General features: G+C 44.9%; 1 protein-coding gene across 4 annotated transcripts in view; it reads left to right on the forward strand.

Annotated features, from left to right (window-relative positions):
- RASSF7 (Ras association domain family member 7) overlaps nucleotides 1-15,305 on the forward strand; it is a 126,348-nt gene that overhangs the window by 3,760 nt on the left and 107,283 nt on the right. For 3 of the 4 annotated variants that reach the window (XM_034770388.1, XM_034770390.1, XM_034770391.1), the window contains exon 3: nucleotides 9,834-9,959. The exons of the other annotated variant lie outside the window; for it this stretch is intronic. In XM_034770388.1, the coding sequence (XP_034626279.1) occupies nucleotides 9,834-9,959 (126 nt within the window). The remainder of the gene's footprint in view (nucleotides 1-9,833; nucleotides 9,960-15,305) is intronic. 4 annotated transcript variants of the gene reach the window in all.

Consider the following 15,305-nt stretch of genomic DNA (forward strand, 5'->3'; position numbering starts at 1 on the left):
CCCCTCTGCCCAGCCTCTCCTGTTTCGCAGCCTCTAGCTGTGCCAGCTTTCCTGATCCTGTTTGCTTAAGTAATTGGCACCGCATACCATGGGTAATCAGCTTATTTTTTTTCTCTTCATAATTTGTATACACTTCTCCCTTTCTCTTCTAAAGAGATAATGATGTAGCCTGTTTCTGTGAGCTGCCTGGGTATTTTGCCGTGTCCTGACTGCAATAACACTTTTCCCATCATAAATCCATTTTGTTTTTCTCTATAGACATTCCACTGCAAACACTAGAGAATTGACTCTAGAGTGCAATCATGCCTTGACTGGGTGTTGAGGGGAATAGATTAGATGACATAACAGGTCCTTTCCTCTTCAGTTTTTATTTTACCATGGGTGGATATTTGAAAGATAGCGGGGAAAAGCCCAACATAATCATACATTCTTTCCTGGTTTATTCCTTTTGACTTTACTAGACGGGGGGACCCATGCTGGAAAGTTTGGATCTAGTTTCAAACTTCCCTGAAGTTTGAAGCTATTTGGGCTACTAAAGAGCTAGGGGCCAGCTGCGACATTTGGATTTTGAACCTTGCCAAAGCTGACATTTTAGTTTGAACTCCTCTCCAGGTAAAATTCCTCTTTTATTTCTTTTTCATTCAAATCTTGGCAACTTCCTCTTACCCAGCTGTAAATCTGCTCTTACCTCTACACTCTAATCCTTTCCTTGGCTGCTAACACTATCGTCCTCCTTGTTTCAGGGCCTGGATTCCTACTGTTAGATCTCCTTATTGGATTTTTACCCTCCAATCTATTTAGTCTCCTCTGTGTGCTCAATATAGCCCTTTAACCCTTCAACACCCTTTCATCTCTGCCTCCCAACCTAGGTACCTGCCTGTGCCCTCCTCATCACATGCATACAGCTCCCATTTGCATTTCTCCAAACTGGGTCTTTCAAGTTCCCTCCCTTCTCTCCATATAATCATGCTTAGGTTTGATCTTGTTTTGTCTGGCTCCTTTTTGTAAATTGCCCAGAGAAGGCTTCTGAACCTGTATCACCATCTCTAATCTCATTCTCTTTGTACACGGTGGGTGGTTTATTGTAATCTCCTTTTCTATTTGTGGGATGTGCAGCATCACAAAGTTCAAACTGGTTTAAAAAACCCCACATCATTTTTCAAGAGAACATTGCCCAGAGATTTTAGTTCTCTGCAAGAGCCAAAAGGGTCACAATGCTCCTGGAGAGATTTTGGGAAGAGGTTAAGAAAGCTGAGACTCTATTTTTTCCCTGTAGAGGACTTGGGGTGATCTGATTTCTTACAGGAACCCTAAGAATTCCTCAACCTCTCTCTGTTTTTCCAGTCTTGTATGCCCCATCTTGCAGCCACTCCGAGCTTATGAGTACTAGCCAGAAACCCCTTCTGCACCAGACAATGTGATCTGGAAGAGGGGTCAGGTTTGGCCCAAGATTTCCAGTGGTGCCTACTGATTTTTGGGTGTCCAGTGTGAGGCACCTTAAAGAGGTCTGATTTTCAGAAGACAAATGCTATGCAGTTTCTGAAAATTTGGCCCCTTTTAGGTATCTCAAGTTGAGCACCCAAGAACGGAGGCACCCAGAATCGCTAGTCACTTTTGAAAATCTTGGCTTTGAGCAATTAAAGTCTGTCCCTCTGTTTTGTCCTGTGTTGGGATCCATGCCCCAGGCTGGATGAGAGAGCAAACGATCAAGACCAGAAACCAATCCTCAGTTTCCTGGGGTGCATTATGGATTAAGTGCTAGACATCCAGGTCATCCTTAAAAGCCTGGAATTGAACCTTTTTACGGCAAGAAAAAAATTAATTATTTTAGTCAAATGCAAAACTATAGAGAGGTCTGGGTTCCAATCCTGGCCCTGCATTCAGGCAAGTCTCACTGTGCCTTCGTTCCCTATCTGTAAAATAATAATATGTATGATAATAAATACCCAGCTCTTATATAGCACTTGTCATTCATAGATCTAAAAATGTTTTACAAAGGAGGCCAGTAGCTTTATCCTCATTTTACAGATAGGGAAACTGAGGCATAGAGCGGGGATGGGACTTACCCAAGGGCACTCAGTAGGCCAGTGGCCGAGCTGAGACTAGAGCCCAGCTCCCTGGAGTCCTGGCAGGGACTGACTCTTACTGTGTGTATGGATAGCACCTGGTGGGATGGGGTTCTGATCTCAGTTACGGCCTCATGGAACTGCTGTAACATGCCATATCTCTTCTCTGAATAAAGCAAGGATTATTTCAGTACGCAGGGCTGTCCCTTCAGCACCACCTCAGGGCTAAATGTACAGTGATAAATGATGGGCCAGATCCTCTGTTGGTGTAAATCAGTGTAGCGCCATAGAAGTCAGTGGAGCTAGGCTGACTCACGCCAGCTGAGGCTATGGCCCAAGCTGTCTGTACTCTGTGTGCTGCACAATCGGTGGTGATGTGGCACCAGTGGTATCTGTCTTGCCACCCCCAGGCTCAGAGTGCCTGTTAATGGAATACAGTCTCACTTGGAAGGAATGTGGAAATCCAGCCACTGGATGAATGACCATTGGTTCCTGGTGCTCTAATCACCCAGCCTGCCTTACAAATAGAGGGATAAAGCAGCTGAGACAAACACTTCATATCGTTTTGTTTCACAGCCCACACACTGACGCAGCACCATTATTTTTAGACAAACTGGCTCTTTGTTTGTGGCAGGTCTTTATTCGGACATCGTGGAATGATAAACATGCTTTATTCTGTGTGTTGGCCAAGGCAGCATGTTTATATTCAGAAGGGTCTGGTGGTAACAGTGTAAGTCGGAACACGAGCCCTTGTCTCACTGAACAGCCAGAGTGTGAAACATAGGGAGAAAGAGTCAGACATGCCAATGTTCAAATCCAGAGACACATGATCCATTTCTTACTATGCCTGGCTTTTCATCTTTCTGCTCCATTGCCTCCTGCAACCAGCCAGCCACTCCCTAGGCCTTGATTAGCCCGTATCCTCCTCCTTTTTGTGCCTTTCCAGCTACTTTGTGATCTCAAAGCCTTTATCTCTGTAGCACTGATATGTGTTGCTATGGCTAAGGCTGTGATTCACAGCAGTGTTTGCATCTTACCTGAAACTGGAGATATATATGTATGTGTTTGCACTGAGCACTTTCCCACTGTTCAGTTTTATTTACACTGGGGAAAAAATCCCTGGGAAAGAGACCCTACTATAGAGGCAGGTGGTGGCGGCGGGGAGAGAGCTATTATGGAAGGCCTAGTCTGGAGAGGAGAGTGATGAGCAAAAAAAAATATATGGAGGAAGGGTCAATTTGAGTGTGGGTGGCTGGTTGGTGGGGTGTGTGTGAGAGAGCTGTTTTTGATTTAACTAGGACTGGCACATGTTCAAACCCAGACTGGCTTCATGGAAGGGGGAAGGATGTGTATGGAGTGTCTGTATAGGTGGGAGTCATATGTTCTGACCCGCACATCATCCCTCCATAGATCACATTTAGCAATGACTGCAAAACCTTTCTCTCAGCCCTACACTTTCCTGGGTGTCCGTTTGCATATGGTATAAATGTGGATTGTAGGGAGCTTCTTTTTGGTCATGACTTGCCACAAGGAAACTGGAGGAGATAAATATTACCAAGAACGGCTGGGGAGGATGGGAGGAGGAATTCTTCTCACACACCTTTAGTCCTTTCATTATTTATTGAGTTCCATTTAATGGAAGCCGCACATCTCAAGGTTGCTGCTGGCCTGGACTCCAATTATTTTCCAAAAACAAGCCAGTCAGTCACAGTCCCACCTAGGTTGTTTTCTGCATGGATGCCCCCTTTGCTGCCAGGATGACAGCCACATCCTTTGGTGCTAAGTAGGTGGTTCCCAGTGCTTGCAACCCAGGGTGGCAGGTCAGATTCACACTCCAGGAAGTACTGGGTGCATCGCCAGCTGACAATAGACTGGTTTTCTTCATTCTGTTTTTTGCTCACCAGCAACTTATTTCCACTCCTAGCTTCTACCTTCCCATTGTCCTGTCAGCCTAGATAGGACAAAGCAGAGAGGGCCACAGAGAGGACCTTTTGCCTCACCCAGACTGGGGGGAAAAAATTGTTAGCTGCAAGTACTTTTACAAATGACCCTCTTTTATAGTATAGATAGATCCTCTGCCCACCCGCCCCCTACTGCCTCCTGTCTCCTTGTGTCTCTGTCTTTCTCTTCACTAGACATGCTACATGTGCCATATAGGTAGGAGAAAGCATACTGCATTTCAGGCTAACAGAGGGTCCTGCTTAGAAGACATGCCCATAGCTCACTGAAAGGTTGGCCTGGTAATAGTGCTCTGCATTACCCTGGACACCCAAATAAGATTTCTAGTTCTGCCTCTCCAGGTTACCATGTGCAGGTAAAGCTACCACAGCAGCGTGCTCAGAGCCTGAGGGAGAGACACTACATTATGTTGCTGGCTAATCAAAGATTGACACTGACGAACACCAAGGGGGAACTTTCTTCAACTTTCCTTAGCCAGTTTGTAGGTGGCTATGAGATTAATTCAAGGACCAGTGACCATAACGATTTATACCAGTAGAGGGTCAAACCCCTGTGTTTTTGAGAAAAGATGGTCTAGTGCCTAGGCTACTAGTCTGGTGTTTAGGGAGATCGGAGTTCAATTCCCTCCTCCGCTACAGATTTTCTTGGGCAAGTCTCTTAGTCTCTGTGAGTTTGTCCCTTTATCTGCTCCCATGTAGTTAGTTCTGTTGTTCAGAAAAACAACCTCGGTGTTAGCTTCATAGTGTAGCAGTTTGGGATCTGATGATTCTATCATTGTTTGTAATAAATTGGCTCAGAATAATGGATCTTTTATGAAAGGCTGACGAAGCTCTTGGGTTGTGTGGATAATATTATTAGAGAAGTTTGCATTGATGGAATAATTCTGAATTACTTCACATAAACATGCATTCAATTAAGAATTAAATCAATACTTCCTGGGCCCTCTTCCAGATCTGGAGATGGAGAAGGCACTCTACTTAGGGTTGGGTTTTATTTCTGTCAGCCTGTCTCTATCTCTAAGGGCTTATGTATACTATCACTTTTGTCGGTATAACTTATGTCGCTCAAGACTTTGAAAACACATCTCCCTAAGCGACATAAATTATACCGACAGAAGCGCAGTGTGGACAGCGTTACATCAGCAGGAGTTTCTCTCACTGACATAGCTACCAGCACTTTGGGAGGTGGTTTTATTATGTCAACAGGAGAGCTCCCATCTATTATGTCTCCCTTCGGCATAGTGCGGCTACATGAGTGATCTTACAGCAGCACAGCTGCATCGATACACTTGTGCCACTGTAAGCTCACTAGTGTAGACAAGCCCTAATAGCAGTTTCATATCGCATTTTCGGGGGCTCCCAGAGGGGTTGACCCCTTAATGAAAATCACATTGTGATGCTGCATCTTGATGTTGAATCTTCACATCGCAGCACTGAGTCAGTGCATGAAAGCATTGCGAAGCTGCACCATCATGTTGATGGGACATTAGCACACCATACTAATAATTGGCTTTCCTGTGCCAGTCCCAAGGAGCTATGGAGCCGGAGCAGCAATGCTAGTCATGAAACAAACCAGCAGAGCCTGGAAAAACATTACTTACTTTCAGACATGGATTGTTAAATGGGTTAATTCCCCCCCATTAAACCTGTCTAATGTTTCATTATTATCCTTTGGCCTTTTGTATAGTAATATTGTAATTGTTGGGAAGGAGGAGGTGTCCTCTAGGATCCCCGTGTCCATTTGATCTATCTAATCCCCTGCAACAAGGCGTGTCTTGTCTGACTGCCCCATCCTTCTAGCTGAATGGAACTCCTTCTGGAGCCCATCAGCTCCACCCCTGACTCATCCACAGGACGCTGCTCCAGAGCGAAGCCAGACTCTCCCTCCCCATTGTCAAATATGTCACATTAGCCACATCCCTGGGACCTGCTGCACTGACAGCTTGGAACTAAGCTCAACATGCTGCTCTAGAGACCCCCTTGGTGACAGTGTAACCCGCAAGGAGCATGTGGATATTTGTCTCCCTCTAGGGGCTGCTCCACATAAGAGGTTTATGAGTCTGCAACTATTACTTCTGGTTTAAAGAGGTTTATGAGTCATGCTACTATTGCTTTAGCTGAAACAGTAAAGGCTCATGCTTTAGCGCTGAAGGTTCCCATTCCAATCCTGCTGTTGGCCCAACATAGTGGAACAGTGGCTTAGCGCGTACAGGTATTGTTTCTATAGTGTTTGAAACACTAGACGTTTTATTTTCTTCATTAGTGTGGCCATTTAGTAGTTGGAATGATAAAACATTCCCAGGTGTAAGTTGTGGTCTAATAACCAACACTCCTCATTGATGGCTGGTGGTGATTTATCTTTCATCATTCACGCCTAATGATGCAACTCATTGTGGTGTGGTGTACTATGCAATAATGCCCAGCCTGCTGCGTCTCTGACTGCTTAGCCATTTTATGTAACCATATAATTATAACCTGGGAGGTGGTGTTTATAGAGCTCTATCTATAATAGTATTAATAACACTGCTGCTGTTTTTTAATTTCTGACTGGCTTCACTCTGATGAAAAGGCAGTTCCCTTGTTTCTTTCTCAGCTGCCCATAGGAAGTTCCTCAGACATGTCCTTGTTTTATCACTCTGGTCTGCTATCATCCCACCTGTGGGGTCATTAATGGGGCTGCTGGCATTATTACCATTCTCCTTTGATGCTACAGTGGTTATATTCCTGTGACAGGTTGACTGGCCCCTTTAAGAAGGAGCGGGGTCCAATACACCTGTGACTACTAGTCACTGCCTCCCAGCTGGGCTCAAGAGAAGGCCCTGGGCTATATAAATTGGAGACTGGGTGAGTCAGAGCCTGAGAGAAGTAGGGCAGGTGAGCTGCCTGAGACCAGAGGAGAGACAGAAGATGCAGCAGAGAGAGTTGTCAGAGGGAAAGGGCTGCAGAAGACCTGAAGGAGGACCGTAAATGTGAGCTGCTGGTGATGAGCTCAGAGGAAGATGGTTGATAAGCACTGGCCAGAGCAGAGTGAGCTGAGGAGCCCTTGATGCATTACAGGAGAGTTTGGGCCGTGACCCCTAGGAAAAAGGGAAAGATCCAGCTCCTCAGGGTTGCTGTGCCAGGAAGCAAGAGGGTTGGTGTGGGATGATGGACCCTGCTGAGCAGATGTAGGGCTTGCAGGTAGGGATACCTGGGGGAGTGGAACACTGTAGGAAGGGGAAAGCCCTCTGGGTGAAGGGCTGTGGGAAGCCTCTCAGGCAGGGAGGTCTGGAAATTGGTGTCCTCGGGGGTGGAGGGAGAGGGAGAGTGCTGCTGTTGACTCTCAGGTGCGTGACTTGGAGGTGAGGTCCCTGGAGATGGGAATGGAAAAACCCTCTCTCTCTGTATATTTACTGTGGGAATTAGAGAGTAGTTTTATTACAAGGCTTTTGGGGAACTAGTGCACTAGTGTATATGAACACACTATACCCAGAGGAGGGCTTTGTATCGGTCAGTTAGAGAATGTTCCTTTCACCGGTGGACAAACAAGGGAAACGAAGGCTGGGCCTGACATTGCAGGGTGCTTGTTGCCGTACCACAGCTCCACACCCACTCAAGTTAAACAGTGTGATTAAAAAGAACAGGAGCATGAATTCTTACCACTGTAACAAAACCATCCCTGTTGGTTTTAGTAGACCCTAACGTCCATAGTTATGCTATGGGAAAAATTTGGCTCTTGTTTTTATGAATAGGACTATCTGGGAATGATCAGACTATAAGCATTGTGTTACCTGGGTGCCACTGGCTACTGCCATAGTCATGTTTGGGACAGACAACAAAACATCTTATAAAATATATAGGGTGGATACTCAGGACTGACTGACTGGGAGCCACAAAGGAGGTGGTAGGCCATGCTTACACCCACCTAATCCTCAAGCTGTTGAGCCTAAAGTTACTTCTGAGGCACAACTTAGAGTGGTCTCAGTGATGTGCTATGTTACATCTGACTGCCTGTGGTCCCAAGGGGCAGTTCTGAAAGCCAGGAATTGCCATTCTGGCCATGCTCCCTTTCCCCCTGCTATTTCCCTACACCATGGGATATGGAAGGAGGTGGTGTAGATTCCTGTACGCTGGGTGAATTGGTACAAAACCGCCACAGCAGGAGCTAGTTTGGCCCTATATATCTTACAGGGCCACATGCTGAGCCCAGAGGCCAGGGCAGGGGTATGGACATCGGGTTCTGTACAGGTAGTAAAACAGGACCAGCAGGAAAAGGCCTGTTTCTGAACAGCCAGTAAAACTCATTTGTCCATTTCTCTTGCTGGACTGGATGATTCACCCTCATCGTTTTGTTAATTGTTCTAATAGCAGACACAGAGCTCTTTGTTTTCCTGCATTCTGTAACTAACCATGAGGAGGCAGTGAGCAGCAGATCTTGTCAGTAACATACTGTGTTGTTGGTATGCCTCACTTCTCCAATATACCCTAGTGAATCAGTGGAATTACACTAGGATACAGTAGCTAAGGTAATGGAGTGGAGAATCAGGCACATTTACCGTTCTGTGTTGTACATAGAGGCTAATCTCCTTCCTTCTCCAAGGTTTGGATTTATTAATGAAGAAAACAATAAAATAACATAAGTCATCTCAAATCTTCTCCCCAGGCTTGGCTATTTCTATGGATCCTCCCTCCAGACTGCTGAGCTCACACCCTAGATCCTCTCTTCCTGAGAGAGAGCTACCTTCACCTCCCTTCTAATTGGGGTGGTAACTAAGTCCCATGCATTAGTGAGCCAGCAGAACCTATTTAACCCTGGGATCAATACCAGCTAACTGGGCGGAGTATTTCAGGTAAACACTGCCAGCCTATTACAGTCACCAGCTATGGAAGGCTCAAACTTCCCCTATAGAATAACAGAGAGCTAAGCCCCACCACCACTAGCCCACTAGCAGAAGGGGAGAGTGTTTTCTTTAATTTCCAGTGTGCCCTATGGTGAACACCCCATGCATTTGAATGGGAACAGAATGGCATTAAGGGGTCTGTAGCAGAATTGTGCTCTCAACATCACCTGCCTCAGGAGGGATTTGGTATCACTGCTCTGAGTTGTTCAGAAAGCATATTATGGGGTGTATGAGCCGAACAGTAGGACAACGGTGTGGCTACAAGTATCATGTCAGAACACACACATGCTGCCGCTGCTCCTGTGTCCCAAGCGGGAGAGGCACAGCTCTGCACCAGACCCAGAATGCAGTACTGCTGAGTGCATGTATCTGCATTTGTAGCTGTGGGGCAGATACAGGACCCAGAGGAGCTGCAGGTGGAGGGATGGTCCTTGGGATGGCGAGAACAGTCCGGATCACATCAGTTCCCAAAAGAACTCTCCAGCAGGGCCTGGTCCGAGAAAGCTCTCTTCTTTCGTAGTCAGGCTGGCTGAGTCATTCGGTCTCCAGGGAAGCAGCTGTTGGAGCTTGGGGTGAAATGAAGTAGGGATGTGAAGAGGGAGGATGAGTAGAAAGGCTCAAGCTTTTGAATCCAATTTTGGTAGGCATGGGGCAGGCTTCAGTGCACTGGCTCAGCCCCTTCTATTCTCTCTAGCAGGGGGCTTTCTTTTCTCCCTCCCTCAGGGCTGTAGCTCAATAGAATGGCTTTTCCAGTAATGAGGGGGCGAAGGGGAGGGAGATGGAATTGCCCATTCAAAGGCAGCTCCCCCTGGTCCTCTGGACACTGTCATCCTTTTCACTCACACAAATGCTGGCATCACATGACCCACGGCTGAGTGTGCTCCAGCCCGAGGTCTGATTGGTCACCAGCTCCTTTTTTGAAAGCCTAGGTGGCCGTGGCAACGAGAAGCAGGCCAGCCATGCTTTCCTGGGCCCCAGAGAAGTGCCGCAGGCGCTGAAGAAAGGCAGGCGGCACGCACCAAGAACCATCAAGTGGGTCACCAGCCCTTCTCCAGGTACCTGCTTGTGTTAATTCCCAGTGGTCCTCTTCCTTTCTGCTCAAATGTTTGAGTTGCAGTTAGCTTTGTGTCTATTTCGGTGTGATGTGTGCATTGTGGAGGGTCCCTATTTGTGTTAACTTGCTTGTCACATCACCCATCTGTCTTCTATTACCAGGAGAGTGCTCTCAGGCCATCCCAAATCTGTACATATACAGAGGAACCTGTTGCAAGAGGCCGTTAAAAAAAAAAAAAAATCCATCACCTCAGACTGGTGTGCAACAACCAGTCAGGCAGAATTGTAGTCAAAACTTTAAAATGATTGAGTAAGAGAGGACTCGGGGCCAGATCCTCAGCAGGCGTAAATTGGTCTAAGTCACCACAGCCTCACTGTCTTCAGTGCAGCCACACCAGCAGAGGATCTGGTGTGTACACTTACTAGAAATAACGTTTACTGCAGGTTTGACTGTGGGACAGAGGGATAGCTGAAGAAGTGGCCACTGAAAAAGGCTTAAAAAATACATAGCTACTTTAGGGGCTTTGGGTTTTTTTTTTTTTTTTGGAAAGACGAAAAATTAGGACTAGCAAATGACGTCAGGTTGTTTTTGGTTTGCTTGATTGATCAAAATCCATCAGGACCTCCAGGACTTGCAGTTCTGCTGGATATATTATGCTTCAGAGAAGGTGGATTTGGGTTTAAATGAAAGAAACCTGTCTTGCTGAGAGAGCTTCTCTTGAAAATGATCCCTTTGCTTTAGCACAAACAGAGAAAAACCTGTCTTATGTTCTGTTCCTCTGCAGTCTGGAGGAGGGGTGAGAAAGGAAGGGCTCAGTTAAATCTAGGGAAGCTGCTGTGATTGTGAAGAGTGCATTGTAAAGAAGGGGCTGTTTGAGCAATCTGGGATGCAGAGTGCAGAAACAGAGGGTGAGTCCAATCAGCCTTCAGCGAGAATTGCAAGGTGTTGTGCAAAGGCAAAAATTCATAGAGCGGCATTTGTGAAAATATGAGCAAGCAAATTAACAGCATCATCATGCAAGGCTCTTGGGGTTCTAAATCCTCTCTTAAGGCTGCCTTCCATCCCAGAAGAGCCCCAATTTGTTCTGCAGGTCTGGCTTGTGAAAGAGGACGGATACAGTCCTGAATGTATTATGTGACATCATAATGCAGTATCATGACACATTGCATCACTATGTGATGACACTGTCACAATGCAAAGATCTTTCTGTTTGCAGCTTATTACTTATATTGCAGTAGCACCTTGAGACCCAGCTCCCATCGTGCTAGGTGCTGTACGTACACTTAGTCAGAGACTGTCCTTGCCCTCAAAGAACTTGTAAATAGACAAAACAGAGGGAGTATTACTATTCCACATTCTACGAATGTGGAATTGAGGCACAAGATTTCTCCAATGTCACACAAGGAGTCCAAGGTCTCCTGATTGCTAGTTCAGTGCCTTAACCACAAGACCATGCTTCCTCTCTTGGTCAGTTAAGGATCACAGAAGATCCCTGTTCCATTGTAGCTGATAATATCCACCCGAAGCAGCACTAAACTTGGAGGCAAACTTGTACTCTATAAGCAAGTTCTCAGGTACACTATGGAGGATTCCTTCATTCTGTGACACACTCATGCACCAGACTGGAAATATGCAGTAGTTTAATTTACATATAAAATATAGCTCTTTAATGGTTTTAAAGGTTAGGCAGCTGGTGTACTGAGACTATTGCCTATCATTCTGACTGATGCTGTCTCATTGTTTCCCTGTTACCACTCCATCTGTCTGTATCCACCTGTTGTCTTTTGCTCCGTACTTACATTGCAAATTCTTCAGGGTGGGGACTGTCTTTCTGTTCAGTGTTTGTACAGTGATTAGCACCATGGTGTATGATTGAGGCTGCTAGGCACTACTGCAATACAAATAATAAATAATGAATGAAATTGAATATCAGTACAGTTGCCTTGTATTTATTCTAATAGTATATTCAGTTTTATATGGGCCTCAGCTTTTGATATACCAGAAAGTAAGCATGGGTAACACAATTTCTACAAATAAATTGTCAGGAGTAAGTGTCAAGTTGTGGCAGTTGAGCAGGGAGCATTTGGAAGTGTAGGTAGGCAGTTTGGAATTGTAGGAGGAGAACATTCGCTGGGTGTTTCTGCTAAAATAATCAGCAGTGAAATAGTTAACAATGTTGACAAATTATTTTTAGGTTCAGAATTAACAATCCACTGGGATTGATTGGCCAGTTCAGCCCCATTTAGTGCTATTTTGTTCAGATTGCCTTCAGATACAAGCAGACATCACAGCATTCATTTATACTTGGTCCACATTTCCACATTTCACACTTGGTTCACGTTTTCAAGGTGTTTTTTGCAAGCATAAGAGCTAGGAAAGGAAGGAAGAGAGCTGAGGTTCTGGAACAAAGGTTGGATTCTACTACAAATTCTGCTGTCACAGAATACATGGGATTCCAGCAGCCCATGTTTCAGCCTACAAATTTGGTTGTTCCTATTGGGATCCAGGAAGTCAAAGAGTCCTGATGACATGGAAGGTTTGGGGGTCTGGGAAAGAGCTATAAGAAAACTTGTCACACCAATGGTGGGATAGGCCAGGAATTGAACAGACTATGTGAGGATACTGTTGAGAAGTAGGCCATTTGTGGTGATTTTTTGTGAGGGGACATCTGTCAAGTGAATTGAGTCCTCAAATTTACTTCACAATAGCTCATTGAGCAGCCATCTTAGGAAAACAACTTTTGGTTACCATTGGACTGGATTTGAACTAATGATCAAGAAATAGAAGTCCAGGTCTAATTCCTTGAGCCCTCTTATCCCTTATCATTGCTTCTAAATGGCTATTTATCACCTGTTTTGAATAGCTTCTTTTTTTAGCAGAAGAAAAGTGCTTTACACAGTGTTGCCAATGCTCACAATTTTTATTACAAGTCTCATGATATTTGATACATTTCTTAGGAACCCAAGAGCTGAGGTTTTGTGATTATGTGAGACTTTTTTTTGTTTTTTTAATAAAAGCGGATATTAACTTAATAGTCCTCCTGGTTCGAGAGAAGAGCTTCAGAATGTGATTCAAGTGGGCCCTGAAGGCTCAGAAACCAGATGGTTAATGAACTGAGCCCAACATGTGTGGTTTTTTTTAAATTCCATGATTGTTGGCCTGATTTAGTGTGTTTAATGTTTGAGGTTGGCAATACTGTTCACGTCCAAATCAAGACAGACCCTGACCACTTTATCCAATTATGATCTACTTTGTCTTCCTGGTGGGTCAAACTGGTAAAATCTGCTAGATTTCAAGCTATGGAAATTGTAAAATAATTTAATAATGAGCTACAAATCCATTCCAGGCAGTAAGCAGGAATTTCAGCTTTGTATTTGGCTGTTCTGTTCTTTTTTAACTGGGGAAGCTAGCATTAGTGAAGAAAGACCATCCCAGAGAATCACTAAATAATTTGTCTTTTCTGTTTTTTTATGGAATAAACACCCACTGTCTCTCATGAAGAAAGTTTGATTTAATTAGGGTAGGATTATGTTTTATAATGTTCCCTGTGTTGTTTGCTCCTGGTGTAAATATCTCTAGCAAATAATTACTGTAAGAAGACTGGGGCTAATAGTAAATTCACTCCAATAAGGTTTAATGCTGATGTATGCTATTGATTGGAGGAGCTGACAGTTGTCAGTTTGTAGCATTGGTGATTAAGGTGGAATGATTTGTCACAAGATGATTAAGTGCTAATGAGGAGCTAGTGGACTGGAGAAGTCCCAGTTAATGCACATTACCTAAAGAGGTGTGTAGTCATTAGGACTATAATTCTAAAGGTAACCATGTCTGAGGAATGATTTGTTGCCCTTGTTTGATATTGCTGATATGTTGTGGCAATAGCCATTTGGAAGGTGAGCTTGGCAACCAGAAAGGCTAGAGACTTCTTTTTTTTTTTTTTTAAATGAAATGCAGATGCTTCTGACGTTCCTCAGGAAAGATTCCTGCTTGCCTTGGGTTCATGGAGTTTTCAAACACAGGTAGATACCAAAATTTGGGGTTCCTCAATCTAAACAGGCTAATACAAGCTATACAGAATGGCCACTCAAGATGCTACCTAGCCTGAGTGTCCAGGAGAGCCTAGAGTTTTCACCCATGGTTTTAGGGCTCTCTCTCCCCTCCTCCCCCCTGGTGCTTGTATTCATTGCAGCAACTGCAGCTAGCAAGGCAGTCATTCTCCCTTACCATTGGATGTTTTCAGTCTAAGTAGGTGCCAGGAGGGAAGCAAGCCCTGTGTTCAAAACAGCGTTGCCTGCTGCACCCTATTCCACCTTCTGAGGCTGGGACCATCCCCTCCCTATGGCTAGCTCTTATGTGGTGCTTTTCATCAGCAAAATCTCAAGGTGCTTTACAGAGGTGGGGGTGGCAGTGGGGAAAACTACACCATGGTCAAATCTTGAAGCACACTTTATAGACAGGAGCAACTGGCTGGCTAAGATTGGGGCCATTTGAGATGGTGTGAAGAAAGTCAAGGTGCTGTTACAACTGTCACCACCAGTCTGTCAGTAAGGCAGCTAATTAGGTGGATCTGACACCCTGTGATTGCTCTGGTAAATTGACTCATTATTTGCAGTTGTCTGCCAGGGCCCTTTCCAATTTGCCTGATTAAGAGGCAAAGAAAAGGAGTGTTTCTCTCTCCTTTTTTAACAAGGCTTCCTCCGGCACAAAATTACACATAAAATAAATCTCTACACTAGGAGATTGTCTTCCTAGGTGTTTTGATGCCTATGAGCTGTGCGTATTTTTTCCTGAAGGAAAGAGCCTGGTCCTGTTTATGTGACAAAGGGTGGGATCCGCAAGGGGACTGAAGCCTTGCAATGCCCCCTTAAAGATCTGTTGGCATATTGGGAAGCCATCCTAGTACCCATGGCTGTTCCCAAGGTTGAACAAAATAACATTGTTATAGGTGAGGATGAATTGGATGAGTTTGATATGTGACCTCACCCATCTTTTACCTCTAATATTCTGGGACCAACATAGCTACTACAACAACACGGCATACAGTACTTCTAAGGGGTTTTTCCTTCTAAAATTCTCTCCAGCTGAAGGGAAAGAGGTGCAGGTGTTGGCAGCGACCACTACCTTGTGACAGCCTCCATCAAGCTAAAACTGAGAAGTGTGGGTCCACCAAACAAGGGACATAGATGTTATGATATTGACAAGCTAAAGTCCCTTGAAATACAGAAAGCCTTCATTCTGCAGTTAAAGAACAGGTTGCAAGCACTTGCAGACGTTGATGAAGAGGAGGGCAGCACCATCAGCCAGTTCGGTGGCACAAGCCAGGACATCCGGAACAAAATCAATAAAG

The sequence above is a fragment of the Trachemys scripta genome, chromosome 4 (assembly GCF_013100865.1).
Source record: "Trachemys scripta elegans isolate TJP31775 chromosome 4, CAS_Tse_1.0, whole genome shotgun sequence".
Taxonomy (NCBI): Eukaryota; Metazoa; Chordata; order Testudines; family Emydidae; genus Trachemys; species Trachemys scripta.